We start from the raw sequence: 19,105 nt of genomic DNA on the forward strand, positions 1-19,105 counted from the left end.
CGGGCGCGTACAACAACGGCAAACTCGTTCATATGATACATGAATTTTCACCGAGGGTACCACCGGGATATAAGATATCGGAAACACCGGCGCAGATCATTTACCTGGCGATCATCGCGCGGAGCATTACGGATTTAACGTTACGCGTTGTCGACCAAAACGGACGATTGCTCGATTTTCGAGGAGAAGAGATCACCGTAAGATTGCACGTACGACGGCTACGGCGATATCGTACGTATGCGACGTATGAGGTGCTCGTGTTGAACGGATCGAAAGACGTGAGAGATAACGCAATTTTTACGAGGCCAGCGACAACAACGTTGACGTTCGCTAATATCCAATCATCCAAGAAAAAGAAACTCAGCGCATCGAACATTGCATTTTTACAATCTTTGGGATTCGCGGTGCGAAACAGCTGAACGATGACCGATATCTTCAACATCGGTGACGAACCGATTTTCGACGATCGTATCGTCAAGATCGAGACTCACACGTACAACCCGTTCGCCAATACAACGTTCGGATACAGTGACGAGATAAGAATACCCATACAACAACAGAATCTGTATACGTTGCCGTATGAGAGTTTCCTACATCGAGGGAAAACTAACGAAAAACAGACCACCAGCTGACGGAGGAGCTGATGTGGCACTGGGAAATAATTCCGTCGCATTCATGTTCGATGAGATTCGATACGAACTCGATGGCGTTGAGATTGATCGCAATAGAAACGTAGGAATAACTACTACGCTCAAAAACTATGTAACGGTATCATCCGATAGAAGCGTGATTATGAGGAACGCCGGCTGGGATGCGTCGACCAATGCGAATGGACACTTCAATTTTTGCGTACCGCTCTACATGTTATTGGGATTTTGCGAGGATTACAAACGCGTGGTGATTAACGCTCGTCACGAATTGATCTTAATACGATCGCGCAACGATAATAATTGTCTGCTTAGAGATTCGACGCTGGAGCCTGCGATCAACATATTCAAGATACAATGGCGAATGCCACACGTGCTGTTGAGCGAGATCGAAAAACTGTCGATGCTGCGTGCTCTGGAAAGCGGACGATATCTCAGCATGGGTTTTCGCTCGTGGGATCTGTACGAGTATCCGCTATTGCAGCGTACAACCAAGCATTCGTGGGCCATTAAGACCGCGACTCAGCTGGAGTAACCACGCTACGTTGTCTTCGCTGTGCAGACAGGTCGGAAGAATGTTATGTCTGAGGATACGAGTCGATTCGACGACTGCAAATTGATCAACGTGAAACTCTTTGGCACTTCTTTACACAAACTTCTTTATAAATAAACTCTTCTTGCAATATTTAAATTAAATTAATAAATTTGAATCTATCCACATTAGTACATTATTATGGTATATATAAAATAAAGTCTAATACATGTATTTTTATAAATAACGTATTGTAATGATTTAAAAATATACGTACTAACGTAAATAGAATTCAACATTTTAATCTAATTTAAATATTGCAGGAAGAGTTTACTTATAAAAAAGCTTATATAAAGGAATAGCTATATATTTCTTGGATAACTAGCTTGTTGTACAAGCTTCTTTATAAGCAAACTCTTCCTGCGATATTTAAATTAGATTAGTAATGTTAAATGCTATTCGCATTAGTACATATACTCTTAAATCATTACTACGCATATAAGATAACGTAGAACATATAATGCATATTTACAAATAATGAGTTGTTGAAAAAAATAGCAAGAATTAGGAAATATTTATGAAATATTATTTGTTTTGTTCTAGTCGGCCCTTGTGCGGTTCCGCGATGTGATGGACGATGGTTTGGTCTGGTGGGCGCGTCTCAAACGAGTAGTCCGGGATGTTCGCCCCCACAGAGCCGACGAGGAAGGGGTGGGCGTAGCTGTGCCGCTTGGCGAGGCTATGGACCTCATCGAGTGGTTTGACGACGTGACGGAAGTGGGTGAGCTGGTCGGGGGGTGTCTCTCGGGGGTGATAGATTGCCCCCGGGGGCCCCCCCCCATCGAGCAGAGGAGTGTTGCGGTGGGGTCAGGCCCCGGTCCGAGGATGGTGGACCGGGACACGTCTCCGCTACAAATTAGAGTGATGGGAATGGGGACGGGCCCGGGTCCCTGAGTCCCCCCTCCTCCCAAGTGCGATGCGTGCGTCGGCCCCGAGCCCTGTCGGGTTAGGCCGGGGCACGCAGACGCCGAAGGAGAAGAAGGGAGAGACGGAGAACTCTCCTACAGCGGTGGAAGGGGGGAGAAGTTCAGCTGTAGATGTTAATGCTGCCCCCCCCGTCGGCGGTGGGGAGGTGCGGCTGAAGGGACCTCTGGGACTACGGTCAGGGGGTCTGGACCGGCCTTTTCTACGCCGACGCGGTGAGGGCCCCGAGTATCCGGGAACCGGGAATTAAAATCCTGGCCCCGGGGCTCGGGGCGATTAGGATAGGGAGAGAGGGTGACGGGGACCTCGTGATAGAGATCCCCGGTACCACCAGTGTGGATGTGGGGGCGACCTCCCGGGGGGACTCCGGGTCGGAGTTGTCGTCCTTCGGTGGGGTGTCGCCGCCCCTCGCGGTAAAAACGGGGAGGGGGCGGGCGTGGTACCGCGCCGGTCGCCCCTCGACGGTTCTGCCGAGGGAATGGTCGGCCCAGTGCTACGCCTGCCTGGAGGCGGGGCACATAGCACAACGGTGCCCCGCAAAGGGAGAGGGAGTTCGGGGGGTGCGCTGCTACAGATGCGGCGCACCCACCTACAAGATGGCGGGATATCGCGCCGGGAGTCCGAGGTGTCCGCTCTGTGCGGACTTTGGGCTCCCGGCGGCGCATGTCCTGGGGGCGGAGGAGTGTAAACCCCAGCCCCCGGGCCAGGAGAGGAGAGGATGCGGGGGTCCCATTGAGCCCAGGCGCGGGCCGGGGGCTCCCCCCGTCCAAGATAGGAGGGAGAAGGGACCGGGTCCGAAGGCCACCGGACCCCCCCCTCGAGGGGTGGGAACCCGGGGGGCGAGGGCCCGGTCCTGGTAAGGTCTCTTCCTCTGGGTCGCCGGTTATAGTGACCCGGAGAGAGGTCGGCCGCGGGGAAAAGGCGAGGGCACCTGCTATATAGCGGGGGCCTTAGCCCGATCCCCACAGGGGATCGCCGGGGGGGGTGACTGATAGCCCAAGGGCGAAGGTCCCCTTCCCCGACGACCCCCCAGGGAAGGGAAGGAAAACGGCGGATGACCTTAACTCATCCGCCCGAACCTCAAGGTGGGTCCTTGGGCTGACGGCCGAATGCATGCCCCTAGGGGGGGTGAAGGGAGCCCCAACTCGGGGGCCGGGGCTCGAGTCGGGAGAACTCGAGCCACGACCCCGGCCCCCAGAACACCAAGGGAGGGGCGCGAGTGGGCGGTGTGGCCCCGTCCACTCACAACTGCGAACGCGAAGCGGGAGGGCCTTTGAGCCCTCCCCGGGATGGAGATCTGGCGGCGACGGGCGCGTAAAGCTGGGTATATACTTAGCGAACGAACACCGAACGAACAGCGAACGCGAACGTTCGTTGTTATCATTCAGTAGATGTATACGCCAAAACAAATGCGAATGGAACGTTCGATTCGCGTTTGGCTCGGTTCGCTCATGAAGCGATACATCAAAGAAAATTCGTGCGCGATGTGGACGCGCATACGTACTGTTCGCTGCTATTCGTTATTCGCTACTCGCTTTCCATCATAACCTTTTCTCTATACCGTAACTGTATTCATAAGTGCATTGTGTATTGACTTTGACGAAGATTATATAGTATAATGGAATGGACTGAAGAGTTAACTTTGAAATTAATAGCAAGTTATAGAGATTATGAATTATTATGGAATCCAAAACACACGTCTTATCATAATTAAAGAAAAACACTGCTTGGGAAGAATTAGCAAAAGAATTTAACTGTCAGGTAAATGGATTTTATATTTTAGTACATACACACACACACATATATATATATATATATATATATATATATATAGTAGTAGTAGTAATAGGAACGGGTGGGGCTAGATCAGTCCCTGATGTCACCTAGATTTAAAAGATCTTCTGTAACCCCGTGATTGTCTGAGGTTATAAGTGGCGATCCAATTTGGCCTTTGCAAGAAGGTTATGTAGATCGCCCACTCTCACGTTTTTTAGTGCACTGGGTTCAACAAACATGTGACCCCAGAGTGTGTATCTCCTAAGAGCAAGTGCGGGGCAGTAGCACAGAATGTGAATGCTGTCCTCTTTTTCTTCGCCGCGTAGCCGGCAATCTTTCCGCTCGGCCAGGCCGAGATTGAATAAGTGGGCCCTGAGGGCCACATGGCCCGTGAGCAGGCCAATGGAGATATTGAGCTTCTTTCTGCTCATAGTTAGGAGTTCATCCGTCCTTTTAGAAAGGGGTCGGTTCAGCAATAACTTGGCTTGACGACAGCCCTGAACCTGGCCCCACGAAACCAGATGTTCCCGTTTCAGAGACTCTTTGATGAGTCTTTTACCTATGGTAAAGGAGACGTCGACGACTTGTCTAGCCGGGACCGTGCCTAGCTTTGCCAGGCCGTCCGCCACTTCATTGCCATGAATTCCCTGATGACCGGGAACCCAGGTTAAGGTGATCCTATTGGATTTGCCTAGTCTGTTGAGCGCTAGCATGCAGTCCCAAACCACCGAGGACTCAGTGGTGGTCTTGGCTAGAGCGTTAATGGCTGCCCTACTATCGGAGCAGATGAGTATATTTCTATTGGTGGCTTTAACTAAGGTTAAGGTGTTTGCGCACTCAAGGATTGCTAGAACCTCAGCTTGGAAAACCGTGGCCAGCTCCCCTAGGGAGTAAGATTCCCTGTGGTTAGTCCTTGAGCCGTAGACTCCAGCTCCAAATCGTCCTTCCGCCCCCGAGCCATCCGTGTACCAGATGTCCCAGTTTGGCCGGCAGATTCGTTCTGGTTTACTCCAATCTTCCCTAGAAGGTATCTGGGTTTTGAAGAACTTAGAGACCTGGGATTTCCTAGGTATTCTATCCTGCAGCAGAGAGAATGGGTGTTCATGGAGGAACGATAGCCTGATATGACCAAGATGCCGTCCTCTCCACTCACCCTGACACTTTAGTCTGTAGGTAGAAAGTTTGGCTGTGCTGATAATAAAGCGGTCCAGGGGTGGAAGACAGAGTGCAATCTCAAGCGCCTCTGTAGGGGTGATTTTCATGGCCCCCATCGCCGCCCTGAGGTAACAACCTTGTAGGCTTCTGAGTAGGTTCCTGGCCCCCACTTTCTCCACCCTGGGCTACCAGACCACCGCAGCATATGTGAGACGGGGCAGTAGAATGGCTTTGTAGATCCAGAAGGCAATATTGGGTTTAATGCCCCACGTTTTACCTACAGCCCTTCTACATGCCCACATGGAGGTGTAAAATATTTTACGTTTGACTTCAAGATGAAATTTCCAGCTTAGTTTGGGATCAAGATGTATCCCCAGGTACTTCACCGAAGAAGTGTATGGTAGCTCTTTGCCCCAGAGCCTCAAAGGCCCTATAGGTTCGGTCTTGTATTTTCTGGTAAAAATCATGGCCGCGGTCTTAGACGGATTAACCGTGAGACCTTTGGTTTGACACCAGCTTTGAATAATCTTAAGTGCTTTATCAATGAGCTCCTTAAGAGTTGAGAGAAAGCTGCCTCTCACGATTGCAGCTACGTTATCCGCATAGCCACAAACGAGAAGGCCCGCTTCTTGTAATTTGACCAGAAGTTCGTCTACCACCAGGCATCACAAGAGCGGAGAGAGAACGCTGCCCGGGAGACCACTCAAAGTTTTATCTCCATAGTCAACAGTCAGAACTCGGTCCGATAGCATGCTTTGCGTCCAGTCGATCAGAGTTTCGGGGATGTGATGCCTGTGCATGGCCTCTTTGATCGCTGTATATGAGGTAGTATCAAATTCCCCCTCAATATCCAGAAATAATCCTAGGGCATACCCTCCAGTCGCCAGCTGTGTCTCAATCTTGCTCACAAGGTGATGAAGGGCAGTATCCGTGGATCTGCCCGCCCTATAGGCGTATTGAGAAAGTGCTAGCGGTCGGGTAGTAAGGGGATATGTCCTAATATGGCTGTCTATCAGTCTCTCCAGTGTTTTCAAAACAAAGGAGGTAAGGCTAATGGGTCTGAAGTCTTTGGCCAAGATATGGCCGTTTCTGCCTGGTTTAGGTATAAAAGTGACTCTGGTGCCACTCCAGACAAGGGGCACGTGTCTAAGGGCTATGCTAGCCCTAAGCACTTTAATTAGGGGGCCTATCAAAAGGCTCAAACCCTCTTGTAAGCAGGCGGGATAAATCCCGTCTGGTCCAGGTGATTTATAGGGCTTGAAGGTTTTAACAGCCCATTCAACACCTTTGGGATGGACTATCTTCGCCGCTAGTGACCAATCCCTGGGTTTAAAAACTTCCCTGGGTCTCACACGGGCGGTAGGAAGATTGTCAACCGTTCGAAAACCTGGGAAATGAGTCTCCATAAGGTGCTCGATGGATTTCGTGAGGTTGACTGTGTAGCTTGTGTCGGGACGCTTGAGACATCCCAACTGGGTGCGATTGTCAGAGCTGAGTATTCTGTTTAGCCTGGAGGCCTCTGGAGCGCTCTCGATGCTTGCGCAGAACTCTCTCCAGCTGCTGCGTTTACTTCTGACTATTTCCTTGCTATACCTGCGTTAGGCGTTCCTAAAGGCTTCCCAGTGCGAAGACAAGCAAGAGTTTCTTGCCCTGTTAAAGAGTCTCCTGGTCTCGGATCTGAGCTTTGACTGCTCTTTGTTCCACCAGGGGACTTTGGTCTGGGATCGTATAAGTTTCAGGGGGCAGTTTGCCTCAAAGGCATCCGAGATAGCGTTGCTTAAGCAAGCCGCGGCAGTTTCCAGGTTATCTCTGGTATGGAATCTGGTCGGTAGTTAGTCTATTCTTCATGTCTAGCCTGAAGCCGTCCCAGTTCGTTTTCCTAGAATTTCGCCTCCGCAAGATCGTAAGTTGCTGGCGAAGGGTGAGGCGTATCTGCCTGTGATCGGATCCTGAAGGTTCGTCTAAGACCCTCCAGTTTCTTACCAGTTCAGACACGCCCTTGGTACAAATAGTAATATCGATTACCTCCTGTCTTCTAGCGTCCATGAAGGTAGGTTCCGTACCTCTGTTTAGGATGATAAGTCTCTTGTCCAGGATGAAGTCATGTAGGCTCTCCCCTCTCGGGTTGATGTTTGAGCTCCCCCAACCAACATGGTGGAAGTTAGCATCACAGCTCAGGAGGAGTTCGAGTCCTGCTTCCTCAGCATGGGCAACCAGGTTCTTGACATTGTCCTGAGGTGGAGGATCGCAGGAATCATAGGGCATGTATGCCGACCCTATGAGTAAGTCCATTGTCTTCCCCTCCTCCAGGTTGATGCTCGTCTGGACGACAGTTAGATCTTCGCTGCTAAGCTGAGGCAGAAAAGTTATATTAAGGCCTTTTGCTACGATGCATGTCCTTAGTTTGTGGTTCGAGCAGGCTCTGAAAATAGTTCCACAGCCGCCCAAACCTTTGATGGCATTATTCAGGAGCCAAGGCTTCTGGATAATGGCAAGGTGTGTGTGCATCGCAGCAGTGTTCCTGGCAAGGATAGCCGAGGCGCCTTTACTGTGATGCAAGTTAATTTGGGTGATGGGTACCGTGGAGACTGTCATATTTAGGCAGTCTCCCCTGGTATTCCCTCCACAGATTCAGGCTTCCTGCCGCACTCCTTTTCAAGCAGCCTAACGGTTGCCCGTCCAAGACTGCAGCTGGGCCTGAAATTGCAGGACTTCAGGGCGTCTAGAGATTGATCCCCAATCAGACAGGCGAAGTGGGTGCTCGTGGCATCCCTACTCACGCTCCCCCTGGTGACGATCCAATCTCCGGTCGCCAATCCTGCGTTTTGTCTGCCGAGGAGCCTCAAGGCTTCCTCAGAAGACAAGTCTGGCTCCTCCACGTGTACCATCACTCGATGGCGTTTAGGCAGCTCGTGGACCGGCACCACACGTAGGGAGTTTCCCCCCACCTTCAGTTCGGAGGATAGGCTTTTTAGCCAGTCCCCCGACTGCTCGTCGTCGCACACAAAAACAAAGGCTCCGTCTCTCTCCCAGGAGCCGGAGAATGTGGGGGCTTTTGTACCCTCGGGTAACTCGAGGATGCGCCCTTTGATCATTTTCCTGATCAATCCACAGTCCACGGCTTCTAGCTTCTTATCAGGAAAGCCCTCCAAAATGAGGGCTAATCTGATACACCCTTTGGTCGCTTGGGCATATGACCCTTGATCATTGATCTTGGGTCGTTTGCCCTGGCGAGTATCGTTGGGGCTAGGGGTGTTATTCCCCGGCCGGGCGCGTTTAAGCGCCACAGTCGGGGCTCCACCGCTACTGGGCCCAGGACTAGAATCAGCTTCAGCGGGAGGGATTTGGGCTTTAGTAGCCTTTCCCTCCCTCTGAAGCTGTTTCCTTGCGTTTCCTGTAGCGTCTCCTTGCAGCTCCGCTATATCTAACTCGGGTTTTGGGTGCCCCTGAGTTGCATTCCTCCGGTCGTTCGCTCCCTAAGGAAGCCACGCCTTGGAGGACTTTGTCCATAGTTGTGTCTGTATGTTTGTTAGTCATGTCCATGTTTGTCCCACGAGTACCGCGGAAGCGCGATATCACCCAACCAGAGCCGCGAATGGCTGGGGCTTGGCTAAATACCCCGGAGGTCGCCCGGTATCCGGGGGAACCGTTCGAGACCCAGCATCCCCTGCGCCACGCAGCCGTCGGCACGGTTTCATTAACACCTTGGCTTGGGGGGTTCCTCTTCGTTGGTCGCACCCGGCTCCACCCCTTAAACGGATGGGCCCGGATGCGACCATAAGCCCCTCCACCACGCCAAGGTGGAGACCCATTCGAAAGGTATATATATATATATATATATATATATATATATATATACAGGGTGAGCCATTTTAATTAACGCACGCAATTATTTCGGAAACAAAGCATTTTAGAGAAAAATGTTTCAGACAAAAGTTTTATGGTTTCGAGGGGGCCATAAGATGGTATCATTGGTTTGACCTTGAAGAGTTATTTGAAGGTCACATAAAGGTCACCTTCAATTTCTTAAATGGAACCTACTATTTGTCATTGCATATTCTTGTAGCTTATCTCGAGAGCTTTCCAAAACACTATAATTAAGTACCTTTTCGTTAAGTACTTTTTGAGTTATGAGGCTTGAAATAATTTCTTAATTTTACATAAACCGTAAAATATCTGGTAAAATATTCATTTTTCGATTATCTTATCTTAATACTTTTATGTACAAAATAATGAGAGGAATCAATTGGTGTAAAGAAAACACATAGTTGTTTTTAAGAAAAAATATGGAATTGTTAATTGCAAATTATATATTTTTTCTTCACATTCATTTCTTCTTACTCTGCAAGATTTGGAAAATAAAGCAATTGGACAAGTTCTCTTCAATCTACTATTCTATTATAGGTATGTGGATGATACAGCTTTGGCGGCTCCCTATGTCCAATAAGGTCTTGGGTATCTTCAACTCTTTTCACCCAAGGCTTCAGTTCACATTGGAGGAGGGAGTTGATAATAAACTTAATTTTCTTGATGTTACGATAATCGTGAACAATAATTTAATTGAATTCGATTGGTATCACAAACCTACTTTTTCCGGGAGATATCTAAATTATAAGTCGAATCATCCACTATGCCATAAGAGGGGAACAATCGTAGGATTGGTGGATCGTGCCTTTTTATTATCGCATCCGAGATTCCATCAAAAAAACTTTGAGCTGATAGTCGGCGTTCTCTTGGACAATGGCTATCCTCTATTTTACATTTTCCATGTAATACGAGAGCGTCTGAAGTTGCTATTGGCCTTGAATCGGACAGGCTTGGAGCCCGAGGAGGACCACCCTGAGAAAAGACCCTCTTCATATTTTACAATCCCATACATTCCAACGTTTTCGGAACAATTTAAGCGAGTTCTTCGTAATCATGACACGGGAGTTTCTTATTTTGGCTTAAATAAACTTCGTAATTTTGTCAAGGTCCATAAAGACATAATGCCAAAAGATTCGTGTAACAATGTAGTGTATAAAGGTCTCGTGCAATGATTGCGATGCGTCATATGTCGGCCAAAGTAGCAGACAGTTAAAAAAACGAATTTCTGAACACCGAAATCACATTCGACGAAATACGTCACAACCTTCAGTTATAACTAATCACAGACTGGAATTCGGTCATGATTTTAATTGGGAAGAATCTGAGATTTTGGACAGGGAGTCCTCGTTGGGCAAAAGGCTTGTCTCTGAAATGCTGTTTATCAAGCGCCAAAAAAATAGCTTGAATTTGCAGAGTGATACAGAGGGCTTGCATCATACATTTGCGACGATAATCGATAATTTATCGAAAATATGAGGCGTTCGTTCATGCGTCGATATGTTTGTTATCGTTGAGTCAACTGCGCATGTCCTTGGTTGAGTCCATGTTTATGTCCTGACAACCGAGGACATATTTATACAGTTCGTCATCGAACCTCGAATCGGCATGAGGCGCACAGCATACTATATTATTAATTGTAAAAAGCGCGGAATCTGGTGAGCCATGCTTCTAACTATTAATTTAAGCAAAAAAGCTTATTCACGTGTAATATCTTTCGGTATTTATTTTATTATTTTTACTCGATTTGTTAGATCTGCTGTGACGTCGCATAGCATAACTATAGTATATTTAATTGATTGTTGGAAGCAGAGCGCTTAGACCTCCGCGGGATGCAATTTAGCGTCACCTACGCGTCGAAAACAAATTCGTTTAATGTAACGCGTCACTATCTGTAATATATATTGTTAACATCGCGCTGAAGAAGGATCAAAAGATGATCCGAAACGTTCGTTTTTTGTTATTATAATGTGTTTTTTAATAAACTAATATTGAAAAAAGAAAGAAGTGTTGTTGCTTCTCTGCGCTCCAACTACCGCGTGTTGGCTCTTATGCCATTTTCTTTTTAATTTTTTAATTTTATTTTATATTTTCGGCTGTCAGAAATCATTAACTATTCGGATCCTCAGATCACGTGAATCCGTATATATGTATGTTCAATAACGTAGTAATAATAACATTATATATACATATATATTATAAAACAAAGTATATAACATTATTCAATATTATCTTCTACTGTGATATAAAATTTAAGCGTTAATGTTACATAAGAGACTTTAAGTTTATTCTATGAGACTGTTTTGTTTTCTACTGTGATACACAAAATAGTGTGTGTTGACAATAGAAAATTTTATATTAAATTTTAAGTTTATTTTTCACAATATAGGTTTAAAAAATAACAATCTATTAAATCTGATATGAATAAATATAATATTATAATATAATATAATAAATATAATATTATAATATAAATATATATTAAATTGATAAAAATACATTAATAACAATGTAAGATATATATATATATATATATATATATACAGGGTGTCCGATTCGTGAGGGATCAAACGAATAGTGATGATAGATTGGGTCAAACTAAGAAGAAAAGTCCTCTATCATTTTGCAAAATTCGCAATAATTATTAAATAATAAGCAAAAATGTCACATGAAGGTTACCTTTAATTTTTTAAACGGAATCCCCTATTTTTATTATGTATTCTTATAGCTTATCTCGAGAGCTTTCCAAAACACTATAATAAAGTATTTCTTCATTGAGTACTTTTCGAGTTATGAGGCTTGAAATAATTTCTTAATTTTACATAAACCATAAAATATCTAGTAAAATATTCATTTTTCGATTATCTTACCTTAATACTTTTATATACAATACAAGAAAAAACATAGTTGTTTTTAAAAAAACATATGTAATTTGCAATTAACAATTACATATTTTTTCTTAAAAACAACTATGTTTTTTTTTACACCAATTGATTCCTCTCATTATTTTGCATATAAAAGTATTAAGGTAAAATAATCGAAAAATGAATATTTTACTAGATATTTTATGGTTTATGTAAAATTAAGAAATAATTTCAAGCCTCATGACTCGAAAAGTACTCAATGAAGAAATACTTTATTATAGTGTTTTGGAAAGCTCTCGAGATAAGCTATAAGAATACATAATAAAAAATAAGGGGTTCCATTTAAAAAATTAAAGGTTGTAATTTTCAGCATTCCCGTAAAATGAAGAAAGTAAATCCCTCAAATTTAACATTACTGTTAACACAATTTAATCTATCCTCTACAAAATTATATAACATGTTCTTCGTCACAATTAATGGTGTTACATATAGATCTAATGATGTTTTAGCGTTATATTTCGAGTCAGAATCTGGAATCCCTGTTTTCTTCGAAATTTTGAAAATTTTTATTTGCTGAACTAGTAAAGAAGTATTCTTTGAGGACCGCTTGTTTGAAACTATTACATTTGATTTTCGTGTTTATACATATTTAGTGGAAAAAACGTCATCATTTCGTATCTTATGACTCGCTCAAATTTCCAAGTAGCAGACAATATTTTTTAAATGTATTTTTAATATTTATTTTTCATAAATTTTACATTGTACAACTGTTTGCAAAAAATAATATTTATTTAATATTTATTAAATATTAATTTCACATTAAATATTCGTTTGAAATAGCAATTTAGAAAAAATATTATATACAATGATTATTTAACATTTATTTAATATTAATTTTCACATTAATTATTTATTGGCAATAATGATTTGAAAAACATTTACCTAATGAGCAGATAATATTTTTAAAATGTATTTTTAATATTTATTTTTCATTAATTTTACATTGTACAACAGATTGAAAAATAATATTTATTTAATATTTATTAAATATTTACTTTATATTAAATATTGTTTAAAATAGCAATTAAAAAAATATTAATATAATGAATATTTAACATTTATTTAATGTTAATTTGCACGTTATTTACTTATTGTCAATAATAATTTGAAAAACATTTATGTAATATTTATTTAATGTTAATTTTCACGTTATTTACTTATTGTCAATAATAATTTGGAAAACATTTATGTAATATTTATTAAATCTCTATTTTATATTAATTATATACATATATGCCTATATAAACTAACATATATTATATGTCTGATTCTCTCATCATCGATTCGAGATGAATAGAATTCACATGGAATATTATAATCAGAACATACATATAAATATTTTATATTTGATAAAGTGTAATATAAGTGAATATGCAAAGTGTATTGATAATAATTGATTTTTAAAAACTCAAAAATATATAAAAAATTAAAAAGTAAGTATATAAAAAACTAAAAAGTAAGTACATAATTAATACAATTTTTTGTATATAGAAAACACTTATTCACAACTAATTATAAAATTTATTTATTTCATATTAAAAATTAAATCAGTTTTCATTTCCTGCCTTTCGTAGTGATATAGTTCGTCCGCCGTTGCGCGTTTGCCACGCATGCGGAAACCGACCTTAGTGACAAAGCTATAACTACTTCGATGAAGTCTTTTGTTTTTTGTCTTTTGTCGTTTGTCGTTTGTCGGTTGGCCACTCATCAGTACCTCGCAGTGATGCCAGAACGAGGACGCGGCTCACATCCGCACATCAGAGAACCACGTACATGTGCTGCGCAGAACGCTCTGCGCAGCATATATACATGGTCTTCTAATTGCATGCGTGTGAGCCGCGTCCTCTCTCTGGCATCACTGGTACCTCGTTGGCCAGTACGTGTGTTGGGCACAGACATCTATACTATATACTAGACCGCTAACTTGCGTCAAATACATGTCCACGAAATTTATGTACTAAATTCTCACGCATGCGTAACGTTGGTGGACAGCAGTCACGTTTGATTGGTTTGGTATTGATGTAATGTACAATGTACATAAGTATGTAATTTGTGTATAAACTTACAGTTGAATATAAGTTATTTTTAAATAATATATAATGTTCTTCATTTTTAATTAAAATTTATTACAGCCTTTAAAGATAAAATATATCAAAATATATTTAAAAGGTATATGATATAATTAAAATCAAGATTAAAAATATATATAGAAGATTAAAAATATATAAAGATTAAAAATATATGTATATAACATTTATATATATTTATTTATTTTATTACAAAATTAAAAGTTTATAATGTAAAAGTACAAGTAAAAAGTACATGTAAAAAGTACAAGTTTTAAGGTGAAAACTTAAATATTAGCTGGCTACAAGTGTCCACCATATTAGTTTTCCACCAATATTACGCATGCGCGACCGCCATATTACATGGTCTTCGGGGACACATTTTATGTACAAAATCAATGGGAGTTAGCGATCTAGTTATAGTATAGATATCTGTGGTGTTGGGCGAAGAAAGGAGAACGGAATATATACGAAAATCACAGATATACACAAGTGTATATATTTACAAAATATCAAGACTGCTTAAGTAAAAGGTAAGTCACCCGATTCAGTTAAATATTAACAGCAGATTATGTGATTTTTTTTGTATAGGTAACCTATAGATTATACGTATATACACATAATACGATTATACGTATTACAATTTTTTACATACATTATCTATTTATTTATAGAGCATTTACGACATAGAGTCTGTTTATTGGAGTATACAATAAATTATTGTAACGGCATATAATGCAATTTTTCGTGCTACATTGTATGCAAAATAATATATTATAAATGTATAAATTATAAACATATAATTATAAATTATAAATGCAGTGCGCTATTTGTTCAAGTATTTTGTAAATATATCTTGTATATCTTAATAGATATTTAATTTTATGGTTTCATTTTATAGTTTGTCGTTTGTCGGTTGAGGCACTCATCAAAACCACGTTGGCTACGTATGTTGAGCAAAAAAAGAAGAGAACGGAATATAATATACGAAAATCACAGATACACACAAAATATCAAGATTGCTTAAGTAAAAGGTAAGTCATCGGTATTCGCTATTTGTTCAAGTATTTCGTAAATATCTTGTATATTCAAATAGATGTTTAATTTTATGGTTTTATTTTTATCATATTTAGAAATATTTGCTTAAAGAGATTAAAATAACACACCTTATATTTATTAAATATATTTCTAGTTTTTTCAAGAATATGCCAAAAGATATACCTTTTTATAAGTTTTCCAAGAGAGCCAAAATACGGAATCTGAAGAATGCTGAGAATGTAGAACCAAATTCAACTGATTCTTCAACGGAATTTGATGAGCATATTCCGCAATCACATGTTTCATTGCTTACAAGTAATAATTCCGAAATACCAGATTTTCTTTCTCTTCGAGAAGAATTCAGACTTTCTAATGATTTTGAACCTTCTCATCATTCTGAACTTTCTCAGTCTTCCGAATTTATTCACTATTCTGAATATTTTAATAATTGTGAATACTCTGAATACTCTGAATGCTCTGAACACTCTGAATGTTCTGAACACTCTGAAGACTCTGAATGCTTTGAACACTCTCAATGCTCTGAATATTCTGATTTTGAATATTGGGATAATGAAAATTGTAGACAAGATAATATTTTAGATGACGACTCTGATAATCTTGTAACGATGCGTCTACGCACCGTTACTAATTCAGTTTTGTCTTTTGTAGAATAAATATATCTATATTTCACCTTACTCGCTTTGCTTATTTTTTTCACCCGCTATCTTTCTCGCTCTCTCATCGCTTTGCGCATGCTGCCTCGCTCACTCGCTCGCCCGACTATTCGTATCTCTCTTGCAGTCATATCTCACCTGAGCGACCCGCCAGGTAGGGGAATCCCCCGGCCGAGTATATAAGCCGGCACGACCAGTGTATCGGGCCCAGATCCCAACCAGATCTCGCCCGGGCCGAGGTGTTTCTCGGTTCGACCGGGTGTCACCGGTTTTCCAGTACCAGTCCGAGACAATATGTCTCTCGATCCACCGGGTATCTCCGGTTTTCCAGTACCAGTTCCGATTGAGGTGTCTCTCTCGATCCACCGGGTGTCTCCGGTTTTCCAGTACCAGTCCGAGACAATATCTCTCGATTCACCGGGTTTCTCCGGTTTCCCGTACCTGTCTGAGTCATGGTATTACCTGACTCCACGGGGTGTCTCCGGCGTAACTGAGCCGTCCTGACATCGAACCCCGTCGACAGTACGCTAGTCCTAGGCTCCGTGTTTCCGTGTCCGTCCCGAGTACCCGTAAGACTTTCGCGTCCCCGTAGAAGTAAGCTCCGTGTTTTCCGGGCCGTCCAGTATCTGCGATATATCGCCCGTATGCGTTTTCCGTGCACCCGCTAGATACCGCTTGCACGCGCCTGGTTTGTCGTTTATTATTTTCTCATTATCCGTAGTATTTAGTTTTCATACACTCACAGCGCACAAAAACACTAACATTCACACACGTATACACCTACATTCTAAATATTCATGACACAATAAATATATATTAGTATCACCGCAATGATCGCACAAGTTTGTTTCCCCCCTTCTCTCGAATCCTGACGATCCGACGAGCCGATCCGGAGCGTCGAGAAAGGCGACCAAGCAATCGTTTCAATCTTTCTCCACATTCACCATCTAATTCGAGCAGTTCTCAGTCTAACAACAATTCAAAAATACTAAAATTTCTTCACGGTTGAGCTTTAAAGCATAATAGAACGCACAAAGCTATTTCAGATTTACTTCACGGTTTAAAGGAGAATCACGAATGTTTTGCCGATGAATCAGAATCCACATTCCTTCGATGCACGAACATTATTGAAAACAAAAGTAAAATTAATTTAAAAAGTTGTTGATTCTGGCTATTATATTCACATTGGATTACAAAAACAATTATTAAAAATTATTCCTAAGTATTTGAAAACCATTGATTCTTTTAAGTTATTAATAAATATTGATGGATTACTCTATTCAAAAGCTCGCCTGATCAAGTGTATCCTATATTATGCACTGTAGTATCCATTCCAAAATTACGTAACAAAGTGTTTCCTATAGGAATATATTACGGTCAAGATAAACCTACAAATTTAGAAGATTATTTCAAAGATTTTATTTTAGAAATTATCAGTCTGCATGAGAATTGCCTTCATTTTGAGAATCACATTGCACAGTTAGACGGTATATATTTTGTTTGTGATGTCCCAGCAAAAAGTTTGATAATGGGAATAGTATCGCATACTGGTTTTTATTCCTGCACTAGGTGCACTGTTCGCGGTGTTACATCAGACAATAGACGAATCTTTATTGATTTAGAGAATCCTGCTCGTACTTGTGAGGATTTTCTACAACGGAGAGATCCGATGTTTCGTCGTAGAGATACTCCTCTTACTAATATTGCAGGGTTTGTATATCATTTTGTTCTTGATTATTTACATCTGGAATGTCTTGGCATTATGCGTTCAATGATAATGAATATGTGGTACAAAGGAGCAATTCCTCATAGATTTTCGGCTGCTCAAATTGAATTGGTATCAAATCTTCTTGTTCGATTTCAATGCTATATTCCTGTAGAGTTTGCAAGAAAACCTAGAGAGCTATATACCCAGAGAGCACATGGACGTTCCATGGACGTCCAATGAATGTTCAAGTTCGAACATTGGGACGTCCAAAAGATGTCTGAATTAAGTTCGACGGACACCCATTGGACGTCCATAGGAGGTCGGTTTTTCACAACTTTGGACGTCCAAAATAATATCTAAAAAGGATCTAAAATAGACGTCATTTTCAGTGCTTTATTCTTCAAAATTATTGTTAAAATAAACATCAAAACCCAGAAAATGTTTATATTTAGTTATATATAATTGTGTAGATATAATTACGTATGGCTTTTGACCTAATTTAATCATATATATAAAATTATTTTTTATTATATATAAATAGATCGCATTATGCAGCTTTTATAACATATAAAACATTTGACCCAACAAAATTAAATAATATAATTAAATAATATAATTTATCTATTTTATATAAAATTTTACATAAAAATTTCATATAAAAATTTCGTTTATATTTAAATTTGCTTATTGCATTTTAAATAGGTAATTTAAAATGTAAAGTGCAATAAACAAGTTTAAATAGGTAATGGATTATTTTCGTTTATTCGCCGGACATTTACTTGTCCGATTTATAAAGTCAATTTAATATCTGAAGCTCCTGCAATGAGATCAGAAATTAAATTGAACAGTATATTTTTAATCGTATTTGTTACCCTTTTAGCAAACTTTATATAATTCTCATAACTAAAACTTAAGTACGAGAAAGATAGCGCATCGCCCGTCGCGTAGCGGTAAACGAACGAATTAACGTTCTTGTGTGCTCGCGCGAAACTTTGATGTCCAAGACCGGACATCTTATGGACGTCCAAATATTGGCCGTTAACGGATGTCTGGAATCAGATGTACTATGGACGTCCATTTCATGTCCATGGACGTGCGGACGTAAAATGGACATAAAATAAACGTCCATAGGATGTCCTGTGTTATCTGGGTATTGTTTTACGGTGGAAAGCAACGGAATTTAGATTATTTTTTTTGCATATAGGGCATACTGTTCTGAAAAATGTTCTGAACGATGAAAAATATATTCATTTTTTAGAATTTCATTTTGCAATGAGAATTTTATTAAATCCAAATCTTTGTAAAAAACAAGAACTTCGTCAATTTGCCAAAGCTCTTTTAAAACATTTTGTTCAATCGACTGTAATATTGTATGATCAAAATTTTATTACTCATAATTTCCATAACAACATTCATATAGTTGATGATGCTGATTATTTTGTCGACAAATTAGATGATTTCTTCTTGCATACCATATCTGCATTTCCCTTTGAAAATTATATGCAGAATATCAAAAGAAAAGTCAGAGGACGTAGTAAGCCACTTGAACAAATCGGACGACGAGTTGGAGAATTAATGTCATTTGAGTTTAATTATTCAACAGACCAAGAGAGTCAACTTCCAAAGTTCTTTGGCCCTCATTGTACTGGTCCAGTATTATCAGGTTGTACGCGTCAGTATCGTAGTGTTGCTCTTGCAAAATTCAAAATAATAAACCAAAGTCCCAATAATTGCTGT

At 40.9% G+C, this 19,105-nt stretch overlaps 3 protein-coding genes across 4 annotated transcripts in view; 1 reads left to right on the forward strand and 2 right to left on the reverse strand.

Annotated features, from left to right (window-relative positions):
• Positions 1-9,231, forward strand: part of LOC145964990 (cytochrome P450 4C1-like) — a 29,391-nt gene extending 20,160 nt beyond the window's left edge. For both annotated transcript variants that reach the window (XM_083088197.1, XM_083088198.1), the window contains one exon: positions 1,783-9,231. In XM_083088197.1, coding sequence (XP_082944323.1) covers positions 1,783-1,943 — 161 coding nt within the window. In that variant the 3' untranslated portion in view covers positions 1,944-9,231. The remainder of the gene's footprint in view (positions 1-1,782) is intronic.
• LOC145964929 (uncharacterized) lies at positions 4,089-5,210 on the reverse strand. The gene has a single exon (XM_083088081.1). The coding sequence runs from the start codon at positions 5,208-5,210 to the stop codon at positions 4,089-4,091; it is 1,122 nt and encodes a 373-aa protein (XP_082944207.1).
• On the reverse strand, positions 7,640-13,590 carry LOC145965602 (uncharacterized). The gene is made up of 2 exons (XM_083089268.1): positions 13,507-13,590; positions 7,640-8,570 (listed from the first exon to the last, which is right to left on the reverse strand). The coding sequence occupies exons 1-2, from the start codon at positions 13,588-13,590 to the stop codon at positions 7,692-7,694; spliced, it is 963 nt and encodes a 320-aa protein (XP_082945394.1). The 3' UTR covers positions 7,640-7,691.
• Positions 13,591-19,105: the final 5,515 nt, after the last annotated feature.

Source organism: Camponotus vicinus, unplaced genomic scaffold (assembly GCF_025532165.1).
Source record: "Camponotus vicinus isolate PSW18456_S1 unplaced genomic scaffold, iyCamVici1.0 SCAF_14, whole genome shotgun sequence".
In the NCBI taxonomy this organism is placed as follows: domain Eukaryota; kingdom Metazoa; phylum Arthropoda; class Insecta; order Hymenoptera; family Formicidae; genus Camponotus; species Camponotus vicinus.

Bases quoted from the DNA above. Each gene is read 5' to 3' on its own strand.
- LOC145965602 (XM_083089268.1), bottom strand. From the start codon at position 13,590: ATGAGTGGCCAACCGACAAACGACAAACGACAAAAGACAAAAAACAAA. The intron at 8,571-13,506 runs GTCGGTTTCCGC...TGGCTTCCTTAG, and splicing joins GTTATAGCTTTGTCACTAAG to GGAGCGAACGACCGGAGGAA.
- LOC145964929 (XM_083088081.1), bottom strand. From the start codon at position 5,210: ATGGGGGCCATGAAAATCACCCCTACAGAGGCGCTTGAGATTGCACTC.